The following is a 16,806-nucleotide window of genomic DNA, read 5'->3' on the forward strand; positions in this document are numbered from 1 at the left end:
CTAAAGGGATAAATATGTCAGCTGATAGGTAGAAATTATTGCAGTATAGAAATGCCAAAGAGATGTTTGAGACAATTTAGAAACAGTTTCATAGTTTGCCCACTAAAAAGCCAAGACAAGTTCATTTTTTAACTGGGTCAAAATTCAAAAGGAAAAAATGCAATTTTAAGTGATCCTTCTCAAAAATGTTATCTAAAGAAACAAATTTAGGCCAATGTATCTTTTATGTAACTCAAATCAATATTGGTATTGGCCTTTTATCGATCAGCTCTCTGTGTTTATACTGGAAAAGTCACTGACGAATATGGATTGTTATAGAACAGAAACATAAGTAGGAAAAAAGCTTTTTAACTAAAGGGCCACCTACTAGCTTTTACCTTAGCATTCAGCTACATAGCTCATAGAGGCCATCACATGACCAAAGTATGGAACTAAAATCAACTGAGCTATCCGTATGACATACTGTACTTCATCTGCTTAGAAAAAAGAAAATGAGCCTCGTAAAACTAGCAAGTGGACACTGAGTTACAATTGACTTGATTTTTTTTGTCAAACTAGCTCAGAATGCAGATTAAATCTGCTTGCTTTGGCCAGTTTGAACTCATTTTCCATTGGCCCTTTCCGTATCCCCAGCATGATGTTTTCTCCAATTATGTAACCTTAGTTCTTATCACCTGTTTTGTGTGTTGCATACATACCTGGTTCCCGTGTACGAGTTAGCAGCCTGCATGGGCTGTCCTTGCGTACATGCTGTATCAATGGGAAACATTCCTACTGGGTTTTCTCTGCCTACTTAGCAGCCTCCCCCTGATTTGGACCTCACTCAGTTGTCACCTCCGTAGGACTGGATTGCTAGGCCTGGCTCGGCCAAACAAACACATTTTCTGCCCACCGCAAGCCTCAGCTGCAGCGCAATTGGCGGTACGTCCTGTCTAGTGCTTGTTTCTTGGCACCCATACAGACTCATTATGAGTGGAGTCGTTCCCCCCAACCAGGTGCCATTCCGTCCACATTATTCACACTTCTACCTTTTACACACAGCAGCTGTTCATCACCTAATGATGCTGGACCCAGCAACTGATGGAGCAAGGCAGGCAGAGAGCTGTTCTCTCTCTGGCTACACTTCAAACCAGGCCCCTTTCTGTCTTTTGAAATTGAATTCCATTACTTTGAAATGTTTCAATTTTATTTTCTCGTGAGCTTTTCTTTACTGCCAATGGAGAATTTTCATATTTACTTGTTTACTTGTTCCTTCTTTGTGTTGGCGGTCTCTTTTAATGTATGCTTTCCCACACAACTGTGTCGTCAGCCAACATGGCCTCCCTACAGTGATGTCACAGTATCACATTATCATCAGCTTTCTTTTCATGTCCAAGTCTGTATTAAGTGGAGGCAACTTGACACAGTAACACTGGTATACCGGGTGCTGATTTCTATAAAAGGACTTTAAAATTACTGTAGCATTTCATATTTATCAGGGCGAGTGGCCCGCTAATTAGATGTCATGTCAAGGCAGCCAGACAGGCAGCAGATTATTACTTTATACAATGGAGAAAAAAAAAATACCCCCCCCCCCCCCCCCCCCCAATGGTCCACACGTAGAAATGGAAGTTGCAACGCTTCCTGTACTGTTTATTATTATTTTTTGGATAAAATATCTTTCTGCAGCACTGTGGGCATCAAGCCAAAGTCAGTCAGGGGTTGAGATAATTAACTCCTATACCAGTGTGTTATGAACCTACCGTTTTTCAAAAGCATTTGAGAAAGTAATTTTTTGTTAATCATGTAAGTTCTTTAACAGTCTAATTAAAACAATGAAGTGATGGTACTAATTGTGAAATGGAAAAACATAACTCAGATTTCATTCAAGACTTAAGAAATGCAACAAAGGGCTAAATGTAACAATTGTATAAATGATTATATTGAATAGTTTAATGATTCCATCAAATTAGTGGACAATGGCTTTAATTACTATACTGTTCTCCCACTGTGGAGTGAAATCATCTTAAAGCTAAAGCTGCTTGTATGTTAAACCATATTCATTTTAATTTTAAATTCAGTCACAATAAAATTTGATGTAATTTAAATAATTAGACACACACTCAATACTCAATACTTTAACAGGCTGAAAAAAAGAACAAGGCCTCGCTGTGGTGGCTTTAGACCATATACCTACCGTGAGCAAAGTAACCAAGCAGGTGAATGAAAGTTCCTGTAGACGCAGCAGCCGATGCCGCAGTTTTTCACTCTCCCAACTCCCTGCCACTGCAGCGGATGCAATATTTAGAGGTCAGAACCTGCCCCGGATGATCTCCTCCCTCCCAAGGCATTCATTATTAAATCAGATATGCAACTTAGCTTCTAAAAGGTCAGCTCACCTGTCGCTTTGAGGCGGGGTGCTTTTGATTTTCAGGCGGAAAATAAGCGTCTTCATCTGCATTCTTCACTATCCTAGCAAGCATGATTTGCAGTAATGTCAGCTTCTGGGTCTATTACCTAAAGCTGAATGGCTGAATGACACTTTTCACAGTGGTGAGCCACTTACAGGTCCAAATGGGGTTCTTTTCAAAATTGGCCAGCCTCATCCACCCCCCAGGTCCTCTTCCCCAAATGTTGCTCAGGGCCATCTTGTGAATATATTTGGACTACTCACAATCAAAACAGGGCATTAGCTCCAGTCAATGAGGCTCGACAGGTGGCAGAGAGCGGAGCAGGAGAGACTGATGCAAAAAGAGAGCCACAGATGCTGTCTCTGTCTAGATTTTTCAGTGATGGCTTTTCCAATTACAGAAACAGTAATTTGCTGTAAAGGGCTCCAGACTGCCGGGAAGGGTCGAATGGAACAGGGTAATTGGTGGTGGTGGTGGGGTATTGCATGAGATATAATCCATATCACTCTCCAGTGGGAGTGGAGCAGCATTAGTCAAGCAGGGGGATCATTTGTTTTTTATAGTGACCTCCCTCAACACTGGGCAGATGCTGACACCGCTTTAAACATCATTCAGGAAGGGGAGTAAATGGACTTTCTCTTGTCTTAGCTCCCTCCTTGTCACACTGTGTCTTCAGAAAATGTACAAATATCCCCAGGTGAGCTTCGGTTCTTTGTTGACCAACCACAGGGGGCATTGGACACATAACAGCTGTATGTGTTGAATCGCATACACAAAATCAGCCTCCCGAGCCAGTACATACTGTACCAAGCCTGTGTTTTGTTGTTTGTCAGTGCAGCCTTTTACCTTTTGAAGTGTTGCTTGTATGTCCTGAAACGTAGCCCTTCCTCTACCCCAGAGGATAAAGCCTGTCTAAACCTCATGCATATTTAACACACGCAAACTAACAGGTGAGCAAAAGCACAAAGCTCTGTTCAGCGACTGAATCTCTCAGATGGTAGATGATGCGACATCCATGTTTCCACACTTTAACCAGTCAGCCACACAGCAAAGGGTCCTCAATATATCTAAGATAAGCAGGAATATTGAGGCAAAACACTTGTGTGTAAGCTTCAGTTTGTGTCTACTAGATGTTGCTTTTTCCTTCACAAATTATAGTCAATTATAACCAGGTTTATGTTTCTGGATCCTGTCCAGTCGATTGTTTCCCTGGCAGGTGTCCTTTTCATAGATGCACTCCACTTTGACTCTTAATTCCTTCATTCTTATAAGCCAGGGAATTAGAACGCTTTCTTAAGCAACCATTGCTCTCTTGGCCTCTGCCTCTGTCAAATTGTGATTATTTACCCTTCTGTGGTTTAATGGCCTTCGTAAACATCTTAATAGAATTCTGTATGGCCTTGGGATGCGTAGCGAAAGGGCACATGATTCACTGTTTTCATTGGCTTTTTGTTCCCCCCTTGTCTCTGCTCACACACTGTGTGCCACAATATAATCAAATACGATCATAACCAACCTGTACAACTGTTGTCAGTCTCTCTAACGCTTTCTCTCTCTCTCTCCTTCTCCATTGTTTTCTTGTTTTTAAGCCTAATCGCTCCCTCACTCTGCCCTGAGTATTCACAATGTAATTATATATGATTTACAAACAGCTGCAGCCATAATGGTGTATAAACAAATTACAAAACGAAGGAGAAAAAACAACAGCGGAATAAAGAGATGAGGACGGAGAGAAATTGGCCAGCATCAGGCACAGTCAGTGGGTTAGCTGTTTTTTTGCATCATCGCTTTGGCTCTCCCTTCAACACAAAATGAGCACTCACGCTCGACATGGTTGTCCCCTTCTGCACGCAGATATTTAGTTTGTCTTTATGCCAAAATTAAAGTGGAATCTGCCTCTGTAATGTGTGTCCTAGCTGCACTTCCTTCCTAATGTTCACATTCATTCAGAATTTCATTGGGATGCTGTACTCTCAAGACTTTACTCAATTGACCCCAGAGGGCCACGTCTGCAGCATTTTAAGCTCATTTTTGTTTTTTTTTCCATGCTGACTGCAGTAGTGTCTTGTATTGTGTGGTTCCACATGCCTGGCCTTTCTGTATATTTCTTTGTGTTGCGATATGCATATTTACAGAATTTTCTGACTATACCTTTGTACACAAGAGCTCACTTGGACTTAAACCTGCACACATGGATGATGAGTTCCTAATAAATTCTTAACACCAAAGCCAGTTCACCTTTTGTCCAATAAGCCTGGACAGCAAATTGGACCTCGTAAATCCCAGCAGAGAATAATGATGATGCATGAGGCACACTCTGCAGACTAAATCAAACACACCTTCCAAATGTTGACATGCATGTTAGGGCTGAACCATTAATTGCAATTAAATCAAACCCAATATGGCCTGCAATTTTAAAATAGCAGGATGTGCAGCATTTGGTAAAGGTGATATGTGTGCCAAAAACATCATTTGAAATTAAATATTGTTGTATATTGTATGTCCTGGCCTACACATCATATTCTACAGACTTGGGAGCAAATCTTTGTGTAAATCCCCTGCATAATCATTTTAATATGTTAATGAAAATGAGAATAATCATATTGCAGATCATATTACTATTGCAATGATACTCAAAAGTAATCGCAATTCCATTCTTTTTCAAAATTGTTCAGCCCTAATACATGTCAGAAAATGCTCACAGCAGGCACACAGTGTATGAATTAAAAGGTGTCAGTTTTCAATTTAAGCAGTATCCTTGCTTCAGACAAGGAAGGGCTAAAGCTGTGTTGCAAAAGAGGTATCCAGTAAATAAGGATGGATTATATTTTACTCATCATATTAGTGATCCTATAGAGTTCCACATATTAATCTCATATTAATGTCTACAGTAAAAGCATCAGGAGTTGTTTTGTCAACTTAAAATAAATTTTTGGTAACACCTTCTATGAAGGTCATCGCTATAATCGCTAGAATCTCCGACCATGTTCCATAACACACTTATTCACTTCACTTTTCCTGCAGTTGTGAAACAACGGACTTAATGGACACAGTGTGACCTACACTGCAAATGTCTGCCTGACGGGTAACTTACTAAGTAACTTAAATATTTTCCTCCGCTAACTTTCACCGTCACGTTCTCCCATTCTGCTGCTCGCTCTCTCTTTCACTGGCACACACACTAGCTTTGCACACAGGGAGCCACGGTGTGCCAGTGAAAATCAATGTCGCAGTCATATTGATAATCGTGTAAAACTTTAGTAGCGTGGTCATTCATTCAGCAGCGGCGAAATGCATCGAATACAACACTGGTCTCAGACCAGTAACAGAGATCAGGGGTCTCTGTTATGTGCACACCTCCGACTGTCCGAGCGCTGCACTTCCACAGTTCTGAAGGTTCCGCCATTTGCGTTCCGTGAACATTATAGTACAGTACAGTATACTTCTTTGCGATGCAGACGTGGAAGATTCTGAATTGATTATGAATGAGAGAGAGCGAGCAGTAGAATGTGACGAAAGTTAGTGGCGGAAAATATTTAAGTTACTTCGTAAGTTGTCAGTCAGGCAGACGTGCAGTGTAGGTCACAGTGTGTCCATTCAGTCTGTTGTTTCCGCAACTGATGGAAAAGTGAAGGCAGTTAGCAGTAGCTAACAGTATTCCCATTCAATTACTTTAAAATGTCTTTTGATAGGCTACATTTTGTAAAGTGGTTGTCTTTAATTGTCCACTGCATCTGTTAGGGCCTGTCCATAGGCTCGCCTTTCATCCGTGACAACATCTGAGCCTCTTCTTACATGATGTTATAAGCTCGGCAACAGGTCTTTTTGTTAGCGATCTCACACCACCCTGAGAATTAGTTTCCTTGATGTATTATGTTGTGTTTTTGTGCTAAACTGCAAAATGTTCAAAATTCATAGATTGTTCATAAAGTGAAGAAACATAAATAAAAGTTTCCCTGCGCAAAATGTGTGTCACTTTACTTAAAGCAAACAATTACGTGTTATAAGGTCTTTATAATTAGTTTGGTATTATGTCCACCTGTAATATATTATACAGGGATAGATATTTTAACACTTTACTTACAGCAAACAAAGACATACTATATAACTTTAAACATTACTATAGCTATTATTCAATTTTATATCACTAATTCTAAATGGTGACTAAAGTGTATTTATAACGAGGCAGAGTCGGTGTTTATAAAGTGTTATGGAACATGGTCGGAGATTCTTGGTGCACATATAATATAATATAAACTGGTATTACTATTAGTAATAAAACATTAAATCAAAAGGTCATAGTACATTATGAACTATTCTATAGCGCCTAATGCATGTTTGTAAGTGATTATAACCACTGTTATAATGTCTTATGGATGCATTATATCGTGTTACAAATGTATGCATAAGTCATTATAGCGATGACCTTCAAAGAAAGTGTTACCGAATTTTTTATTGTAAATTGTTTAAATCATGAACCAAAAAAACATGTTTATTTCTTCTTTTAAATAAATAAAAAATTAACTGGCCAGGATTCATGTCAGTCAGTGAATGGACATAGCTGTTAAAGTGTGACTGGACTTGACTTGGGGGTAATTGAAGTGAATCTATGGGTCACAGCGGATCATAAATCAGCTTGTTAAAATTGGTCATCCATAACTATGACCACATAACCCCAGCTAGAGCCTATAAAGACAAATTAAACCTTGAGAAAAGTTCTACAGTCTAACTTTTATCAGCCTACAGTGAGACATGAGAAATAACAGCGGAGAAAAAATTTAAATCAAACGGACCCTCAATATTTGTTACACAATCTGCACAAAACATCAGGGCACTATTGGAAATGAAGGCATCGGACTGCAGGGATCATCAGCGCTATAGATATTTTTAGTTTAAACACATTTATCTTAGCTAACCATGGGAAATCTGTGAGTCGGTCCAATGGCAAGAAAACGGCACAAAACTTCATCTGCACCAAGCCATGGTGCAAGTTGGAAATAAGAGCAGCAGCATGACTGCATTGTAAGTTAAGTTGTAAAGCTAGCAGCATGGTGGCTTAGAAGAGCATTTTAGCTGACCATCTGATTTGACATCAAGGAGGTGGCTCTCAGGCTGACAAACAGAGATTTGCTCACTTCATAATCAGCTCATCATCAGCTAATCAGTACACTGTTCACGATGTGGTGTGATTCCCCTGCCCCCCCGTAATGTATTACACTTCCACAGTGTCACTCAGTCCTGCTTTACCATTTACATGAATAAAGCATTATAATTAGTTGAGCTAAGACGTCCATCCATTAAAGCTTCATGTGTGTGAAAATATATGTACAGTGGTTTGAAAAAGTGTAATATTTCAAATTGGTGATCTGAAATATTTCAGTGTGACAAAAAAATATGAAATCAGAAAGCGGGCAAACACTTTCACACCACTGTAGCAGGTAGAACCCTTTTAAATATTATGTGCTATTAATTTGGTTCACTCTGGACCCAAAGTGGAACATGGCCCACGAACAGAAATAAATATGTCAGTGTGTACACACACACACACACACACTCTCTCTGAGAAGGAACGAAGGCGCACACTAACTTTTTTTAATGAGATTAATAAATCAAGGAGGTGGCTGGCTATAAGGCTGCACCAAGCTGCTGTGGCGAAGCTGGAGCATAATGATGTAACCACACTACTTCTGTGTGTTTGTGCATATGAAGCGAGGGTTTCAGGAAGCAATTCATCTGACATGTTTTCCAAAAACTGCTTTCTCTACAAAAAGCTGAAGATGCGTCTGTTTGGGGTGTCTCTGTGTGTGTGTGTATTTATACTCCTATTCCCCTTACTGCATTCATCAGCAGTTGGTGTACCAGTGGGTGGCCAATGAGGTGTTAGCCCCCCCCCCCCACAATCAAACTGAGCTGCTAGCTTTTCCTTCACACTCTAAATCCCGCCGTACTCTTTGCTGGTGTTTTTCTTTAAGTTTGACATCATGCTAATGAAGGTTTCCTTTCTGCTGTTGGTTGGCAGCTGCTTCCCTGTATCAGCACCGATAACCCTTGGAACACGGCAACATTATTCATTTTTACTTGTTCTCCAAAAGCATAAATAAATGTTAGGTGTTAATAACAACTCACCGCAGCAGTAAAGAAAGATGTGTATTTATCATTTGAGGCTGTAGTGCTGCATTGCCTGCATCTAAGCTGTTTGCTTGATAGTACAGTTACATGCATAGTAAGCAGAACGTTTTACACACACACACACACACACACACACACCCCAAACACACACACACCAACGACATTTACACACAAGAAACCAGGTTAGTGGGAGAAATAAAGTTAAGACAGGAAATCAGAGAATGTGTTGACCTGAGCTACAGCAAGCTGATAACTGTAAAACCCAAGTTTACATGCAGATGGTCAGTAATTGGGTCATGGCTGGCATATTCACGGTGAGTCTCCGCAGTGTGAGAACACAGTGTTTCTCCACAATTTGCACATACTCAAATTCTACAAATTGTCTACTGTCCAACTGTATAAACCATTTTAACTAATTCAATTTATCTTTAACTTTGGATTTTTTTATTTGTAACAATTTAAAGATATTTTACAAAGAAAACATCTATTTTTTACCTCTGCTTGTCTTAATGTCCATATTTTCCTTATATTGATACAGATAGAAATATTGTTTGCAGTGAAAGTGATCAATTTCTTCCATCTATAGAGTAATCTCCCCCACGTTCCTCAGGGAAAAGCTTTCCCATTAGAAATATTCTCCTATCCTATATCCATCCATTGTTTAAGTCTGGTAGGCTCAATTTTACATTAGTTTGTGGATATAAGGATACACGGCTATGGCTAAAGGTCTCTTCACTACAGCAACAGTGATGCTATTCCAGTCTTAAGTCTTTATCTTCCAAAACATGCTAAATATATTTGCAACATTTATTACGCCTGTAAGAAACCATGTTGTATAGGTATAAGAAATCTGGTTATTCCAGAAAGATGGCACTAGACACAGTGATTGTCAGTTTGCTTTGGTTTTACATTTAGTGTTGTTGTAAGACTAGAAAGTGTGGTACTGAAAAGATTTTATTTTTGCCTCTATATTCCCTCACATTGTGTGAACATGTGTGGTTAAAGATGGTCCATTACTGATGACCGTGGTCTACCCACAAAACCTCCTCCCAGGTGGCAGATTAGTGAAAATGGCCTCTAAAAATACCACCATGGAATTTCATGTGGGCCACTTTACTAACCTAGTGGCTGTAATTGCTTCCACATACCACACACACACACACACCATTAATAGACACGGAAGCATAAACATACTCTACCATACACAAAAATATAGTGTACATATTACACAAACACCAGGAAGTGGCTCCCTTAGAGATGCACATATTTTGTGGCGCTCACGATCAGCTCCCCAATTGCAACTGATCGGTGCATATCACACTGCCACTTGCCACAGTCATTGACTCCATGGTGCACTGACTCACTATCTGATTTCTCCTACTTCCACCATATTGACAGCCACATTCTCGCCTTGAATCCACCATAGTAGGTCTGTTGCACATGAGATAATGGCTTGATTGGCCGTGAGGGCCCATTGGAAGAGCTGGCTCACTTTTACTCAAAGCTGTATTTCTCTAACAGGGTCATCAAACCAGCATTAGCTCTGTGGTGCTATTTGGCTAACAGCTACAAGAACAACAGATTATTTATAGTTTTGGTCTCAGACCCCATACACATTCACTCCGTTTTAGTTTACAAACGGAGAATTAAAACGAATACGATCTCTGTCCATGGGTGGTGCAGTGGTTAGCACTGTCGCCTCACAGCAAGAAGGTTGTGGGTTCAAACCCCGGTTACCCTGGCCTTTCTGTCTCCATCCACCAACACCACGTTGCACCACAGACTGTCCAGGAGTTGGCGGATGCTTTAATCCAGGTCTGGGAGGAGATCTCTCAGAAGACCGTCCGCCACCTCATCAGGAGCATGCCCAGGCGTTGTAGGTGGTCATACAGGCACGTGGAGGCCACACACACTAATGAGCCTCATTTTGACTTGTTTTAAGCACATTACATCAAAGTTGGATCGGCCTGTAGTGTGGTTTTCCACTTTGATTTTGAGTGTGACTCCAAATCCCGACCTCCCATGGGTTGATAAATTTGATTTCCATTGATAATTTTGTGATTTTGTTGTCAGCACATTCAACTATGTAAAGAAAGGAGTATTTAATGAGATTATTTCATTCATTCAGATCTAGGATGTGTTATTTTAGTGTTCCCTTAATTTTTTTTGAGCAGTGTATTTTAATAAAGATACCATGTCAAAAACCCGGTCAGTAGCATCGTGTTTCTGCTTTGCATGACTTCTAAGACCCAATCAGAGAGCCAAGCGTGAGCGGCTGCGTCATTGTTTCTAAAGTCCTCCGTTTTGGCCCGTCTTCACTAAAACGCCCTCTGGAGTTTTGAAATGCAAAACGGGGTCGGCAGCGTTTCTAAACTTCTCCGTTTTAGGTCTTCGTTTTCGCCGTTGTAGTCTGGATGGGAGGTGCAAACGTAGCAAAATGTCTCTGTAATTCGAAAACGCAGTAGTGTGGATGGGGCTTCAGTCTCTAAATGGCAGTAAGGGCTTATTTGTGGAATACCATTATTGCTGAAGTTTTATCATCTCAAGATGTGTGAGGACCTGAGTGCTGTACCAAGAAGGATTTGTATTGTTTGTTCACATGAATCCATGTTTGAAGTACCTTCTAGGCAGTGTAAGACACTCGGGTGATTACCTATGTCTGTGTCTTTGAAGCACACGTTTTAAAGTTGCATCAGACTTTATTTAATTTATACCAATGCATTTATATAGTAGCTCTGCAGGGGTCAGATACAAGTGTGTTAATTTATGCTGCTGCCTTAGGACCCATCCTCTGTCAATCATCCCCGGTCAAGCCAACATCCAAGCCAGAGCAAAACATGCTTGTACCTCTGAAGCTGAGAGCATTAAATGTAATTTTAGACCCATTTTACACCATTGCAGCTTAAATTTTTCCTCTAAGGGAACTCTTTACCAATCTTTTACAGCAAACACATCAATGTCCGTAAGATGAGTGATGTAATTAAATGCAACTTAAAGAAATTAACAACAACTCTAATCGCATTGGAATTCTCAATCTCACTCATGTCTTTTGTCAGGAGGCCAGTTGGAAAGTCTGATGGAGACCATGAGAGCAGAGATCGCCGCACAGCCGCCGCTGGAAGGATCGTACGCCGCGCGCCGAGGGGACTACTGTATAGCCAAGTTTGCTGATGGCGAATGGTAAGCAAACATGTTGATACTTGTGGTATTTAAAAGCTTTACTGTAGCCTTGTTTTCATCTAATTGTTGTCTAATTTAAGCAAATTTAAATTAAAAAAGAACAAAATGTGAATTAGACACGTTGCAAAGAATATTTTTCGTCAGAAGTTGATGTTACACATGGCTGTAATAAACAAGTAGAGGTTGGAAAACAAAACCAGTCGCATGGACCTGAGGACCATGTCTCTGAGAAAAATGGAGAGGTCTTTAGGAATGTGTTTCAACTGGGCAAGCTATAGGCTAATTGTTATCATCTCTTGTCTTGAAGACAAAGAAAAAGCTGATCATAAATGTTCCCTATGTAAGAACTTAGTTTGCAAAGGTATCTCCCATTTAGCGCATTAACTCGTTTTCCAAAAAAGGCCAAAACCAACTCAAGCCAGCCTGTTTCAAATTTTGCCATTTTCATTAACCTTTTCTAATGTGCAAAAAAATACGTTGATGGAACACAACTAATGGCTTTAACCTATTGGCAAGATGCTCAGGCTCTACAGTGAATCCAGAACCCTATGCATAACCCACATCAAGCACCTTCCGTTGTGAGTTAGTGGAAATTACTTTGTAAGCAGGTGATTTATGATTACCTGAAACAAAATCTACTATCACTAAGCCATTTTCAACCAATTTTCATGAGACATATATCTTTGCTTGATTTTTACCCTCTTAAGAAAGCGTGACATTTCACTTTTACCTTGTCTCTATTAAAGCCTGTGATGCTTTAACTGCAGACACCCACAGGGTGTAATTAGCTCAGTGCCACTGCTTTGGCCCTTTAGAATCAGCAGTCGCTTGACAGTAACACACACACACACACACCTCTTCATCTCGTCTCCTCACTGGATTTTGGAAGTTTACAGATGGTCATGGGGACAGATAAAAGTCACAGCGATCGAGGGAGGGAGGGAGTGTCTATGTGAAGGCGGAAAAGATCACGAAACTGATTTTAAAAAAAAAACCCAAATGTTCCCCCGACACAGGTGCTCGTCTTTCTTTCCTCCATCTTCCCCTCCAGATTTTTAAGGTGCAAAACCAAAGTTGTTCTCTTGTCCCAGCAACCACTGCAAGTCAAACAGGCCATCTGTTGTTAACCTTCACTTTCTTCTTTTTTTATATAAAAAGTCCATCTTTCTTGTTCAACAAAACAGTAGTCCTGCTCCTAAAAGTGTGAGATTTTTGTCTTTTTTTTTTTTTTTTTTTTTTTTTTTTTTTTACAAGTCCTATATTATTCAGCAAGCTAATTATGTTCATTTTTGCATTGTTCTGCATCCACATCTTTGTATTCTGTGATGTATGTGGAATGTCGGCCTGTTTCATTAAGGGGCTAATTAGAAATTTGTCGCCTTTCAAGGCCTTTTAGAACACCACAGAGTGAAAGTAAATAGAAAGGAGAAACCTCTGTTCATCAGTCACTCACACTTTGTCTCTCACTCTTTCTCTCTTGCTCTCTGTGCTCATTGCTGTTCTTTATGTCTTCCTGTTAATCACTTATTTGGTTTTTAACTTTGTTCTCTTGTCTCTCTCTTTGCCCAAGTGGCTTTTAATTATTTGGCTTTCTCCCACTGTCCTTGGTTCTCAGCCAATTTGTCCTCCCAGCTCTCGTTTGTTTGTTGGAGCTGAGAGTCAGACAAGTGATGGTCATATGAAGAGACGTTTCCTGAACTGAGGTCTGAGGAGAAACATGCTCTTCAGTAGCTTCTATATGAATTTGGCTCTTACTTTTTCCTTTAACTTGATATCAATGATAACCTGATATGTATGACCTTGTAATATGAAGTTTATTTTCATTGAAATTCAGCTTTCAAATGTGCTGGAAAATCTAACCTTACAAAGTGAAACCGCTGTTTTTTGTGATTAGCACTAATGCACTAAAGTTATTTGCTACAAGGCAAAAATAGGTTTAAATTTCTGTCCTTTATTGCAAAGAGGCCTCTGTGCAATTTTCACAGCCCTTCCACATCCTGATAGATCCCCTCTGTCCCCCCTCACTCCCCCGGCCTGCTCCTCTCCCCCGATCACAACAGACAGATCCTCCAACACCTTCTCCCCAGGGAAATAAGCACGGAATCATTTACTCATCTCCTTTTCCTTTTGTGCCCTCTGTCTTCATCTCTGTTTCCTCTGCTCTATTCTCTCTATCTCTTCCCCCTCTGTTCTCTCTCTCTCTCTCTCTCACACAATTATTCTTTTGCTGCTGCAGGTACAGAGCCAGAGTGGAGAAAGTTGAGTCACCGGCAAAGGTTCATGTCTTCTACATTGACTACGGCAATGTGAGTAACTTTGTGACCATGAATTTGACGATAAGTGTTGAATCTTGGCATCATCATTAAAACAGTGCTTTTGTTTGGGCTCGAAAAAAACTCAAACATTAGTCTTGTTTTGTTACAGCCAAACCCACAGCCAGAGGCAATCTAGTATCTGAAGAGGATTTTTCTATTTCTTGCATCTGTTCAGACACCAGTTGTTTGCTCATTTCCACATTCAAAGCAACCTAACAGCCTTTATGTGTCCTTTCAGCTGGAGTTTTTAGAACTAATATGATGCAGGCTTGTTTGTTTTCCCTGTATTGTTTATGACTGAAGCAAAGAGTGCAACTGAGTGTATCATTTTTATTCCTTTTCATAGCAATGACAAAAGCAGAACTCCCCCTCTCTTATTTTTTACTCTGTGATGACGAAGGCACTACATCCTTTTTGTGAGTGCGTTTTGTGTGTGTTACTACCCACGTGCGTACACATGCTTGCATCACCAAGTGGCTCATACAGCCAACCCCCGGCCTGCGGGAGATTTCCCATGATGCAGTGGAACGGCACAGTGTGTGACTGACCTCAGAGTGGGGGACAGCTCGAGGTTTGGCTGGCAGATGCGATGCGTCCTGGCATGTTGCTGAAAGTGTGATTCTCCGAGGCCGACCTGGCACTCAAAAAAAATCGAGCTGATATCTACCTCATTCTCTGTAGTTTTGCGTCATTTCAGGTTGAGTCATTCTGGCCTTGATTCCATGCCTCTGTGTCATGAGCTATTACTTGCTAATATTGCCACCTGTCTGTATAGGTCAGTACCTGAATTATTATGTGATCATTAGCAAACACAGCAGAGCGCTTTTGTCTTTTCATTTTTAAAGCCCACATTTACAGTGCTGTCAGAGTCTAATATGGCGTTGATAAATCTTAAAGTACTAATCCATAATAAATGTTCATGGTATTCACTGTCTAGACTGTGCAGTCCAATGAACACATTAACCTAAGATATGGGGCTCATTAAATTAACTCCCCTCTTCTAACGACTGTATTTGTCTGACTTTCCATCAGCATGTTCAGCCTGTGGGTGATCAGTGATTGGTCATCACTGACATTGGCATATACCTGTCAGGATCAATCAACTTAATCACGTCATTGCTTTAGTAAAAATGTAGTACACACTTACATATATAGCGATGTGCATTTTGTTAAAATTTGAGAACCAGGCCAAACTAGAGTGCTGAATTAAAGAGGACATCCTTGTTGTCCTGTGAGCACGAAACATCAGAGGCATTTTCATCAGATTGTAAATGCAGGAAAATGCATCTTAATGCCATTGCAAAGATCAGAAATTCAAAAATGTAATGCCTGTAGTCGTTGCATAATTTAACCTGATTCATTGTCTCTTAAGCACCTTTTAGAAAATGTAACTTTTTTGGGATATGTAGCACTGGAACACTTTAATCATTATCATATTTAAACACACTGGAAACTAATGTTTCCCTTTTGCATACATTTTGGTGCGTTATCTAATCTGACAAGAGTCTGGCGACTATGAACTTGACGTCTATTGTCATCTTTACACTTAACTTGTCGCTCAGCTAAATAGCAGATGGAGCTTAGTGAAAGAGGGGCCTCAGTACTGCTGTAGAAACAGCTGTGAAATGATTGGTAAGGTGACATACAAGCTCGCAGCCCTTAAGCTACAAAATGGCATCTGTCCTTCTTTCACAGTTGTAAACTCATCATAAAGTGTCATATGGATTTGAGAATTGATCCAGAATCAAGGAAAAAAGAAATACATTACAGGGTAAAGGATGGATTTACAGTCTGATGTACTCAGGCTGTGTTTGTTTAAGAACGTCCTTCCCTTGTAGAGGCATGTGGTTTAAGAGATGCGCTCTTATGTTAAAAATTCAGAAAGCAAGCTTCAGCAACCTTGTTACACATTTGTTTTACGTATCTGTATCATAACTGAACAAGCCAGACATTCTGAATAATCTGTCGGCCTTCTTTGGTGTAGTTGTAGGAGACGGATATCTGTCATGTCTGCTTAGACATAGTCATCCAATTGTTGTTGAGCTTCACTTTACACTCTAACCTCAAAATCATAAATAAATTATGATTCCCAAGAGTTAATGTTTTTGACCCTAACCCCGACTTTACTAACTTCACAGCTACAGTATTTCATGATACAAAAAACAAATGCCTGTGTGTCTATGTATGATTGCATAGATAAACACCATGAAGACTGCTGAAAAATGTTTTATATTGGGTCTGATTTCTGCCCCCATCATCCTCCCTCAGAGAGAAGTTGTGTGTCCATCGTCTGGCTGCCATTCCCCCTGCCTTCAGCACCAGGACCCTGCCAGCACAGGCCACCGAGTATGCCTTCGCCTTCATCCAGACCACAGGACGTAAGTGCAAGATGAGCATGGTGCAGAGTAAGATATGTGTCGCAGCTGAAAACTTCAAAATTAACTTTGCAATATCAACTGTTCAGTCTCATTCCTGCCAGCTTTTAAAAGTTGACTTTTCAAGACATAAACCTGTTGAGTTTCACTATCCACACGAGGTGATAAGTCTGTAATTGACAGGCAGGGTCGAGTTTTCATTCCAGCAAGCTGTTAGTGAAAATTGCTCATACATAATGCATGCGGTACAGGGCAGACAGAGCCATGACAAAAATCAAGCCATTCATTTATTTGGTTGCAAAAAAAATTTGAATAATTGACATGGTAGCAGAGAGACATTAATGTTGAATGAACAATTTGAGGTTTGAGGTTTTTGGAAATTTCTTCAACAACCCGGACTCCGTCTCATTCTATAGA

The 16,806-nt window shown here is 40.2% G+C and overlaps 1 protein-coding gene across 1 annotated transcript in view; it reads left to right on the forward strand.

Moving 5' to 3' along the window:
* snd1 (staphylococcal nuclease and tudor domain containing 1) overlaps positions 1 to 16,806 on the forward strand; it is a 204,344-nt gene that overhangs the window by 147,909 nt on the left and 39,629 nt on the right. Inside the window, exons 19-20 of the mRNA XM_038739206.1 lie at positions 11,576 to 11,699; positions 13,936 to 14,005. Coding sequence (XP_038595134.1) covers positions 11,576 to 11,699; positions 13,936 to 14,005 — 194 coding nt within the window. The remainder of the gene's footprint in view (positions 1 to 11,575; positions 11,700 to 13,935; positions 14,006 to 16,806) is intronic.

This window comes from Micropterus salmoides, unplaced genomic scaffold (assembly GCF_014851395.1).
Source record: "Micropterus salmoides isolate LMB-PRFRI ecotype aquatic unplaced genomic scaffold, ASM1485139v1 Ms_hic_scaffold_23, whole genome shotgun sequence".
Taxonomy (NCBI): domain Eukaryota; kingdom Metazoa; phylum Chordata; class Actinopteri; order Centrarchiformes; family Centrarchidae; genus Micropterus; species Micropterus salmoides.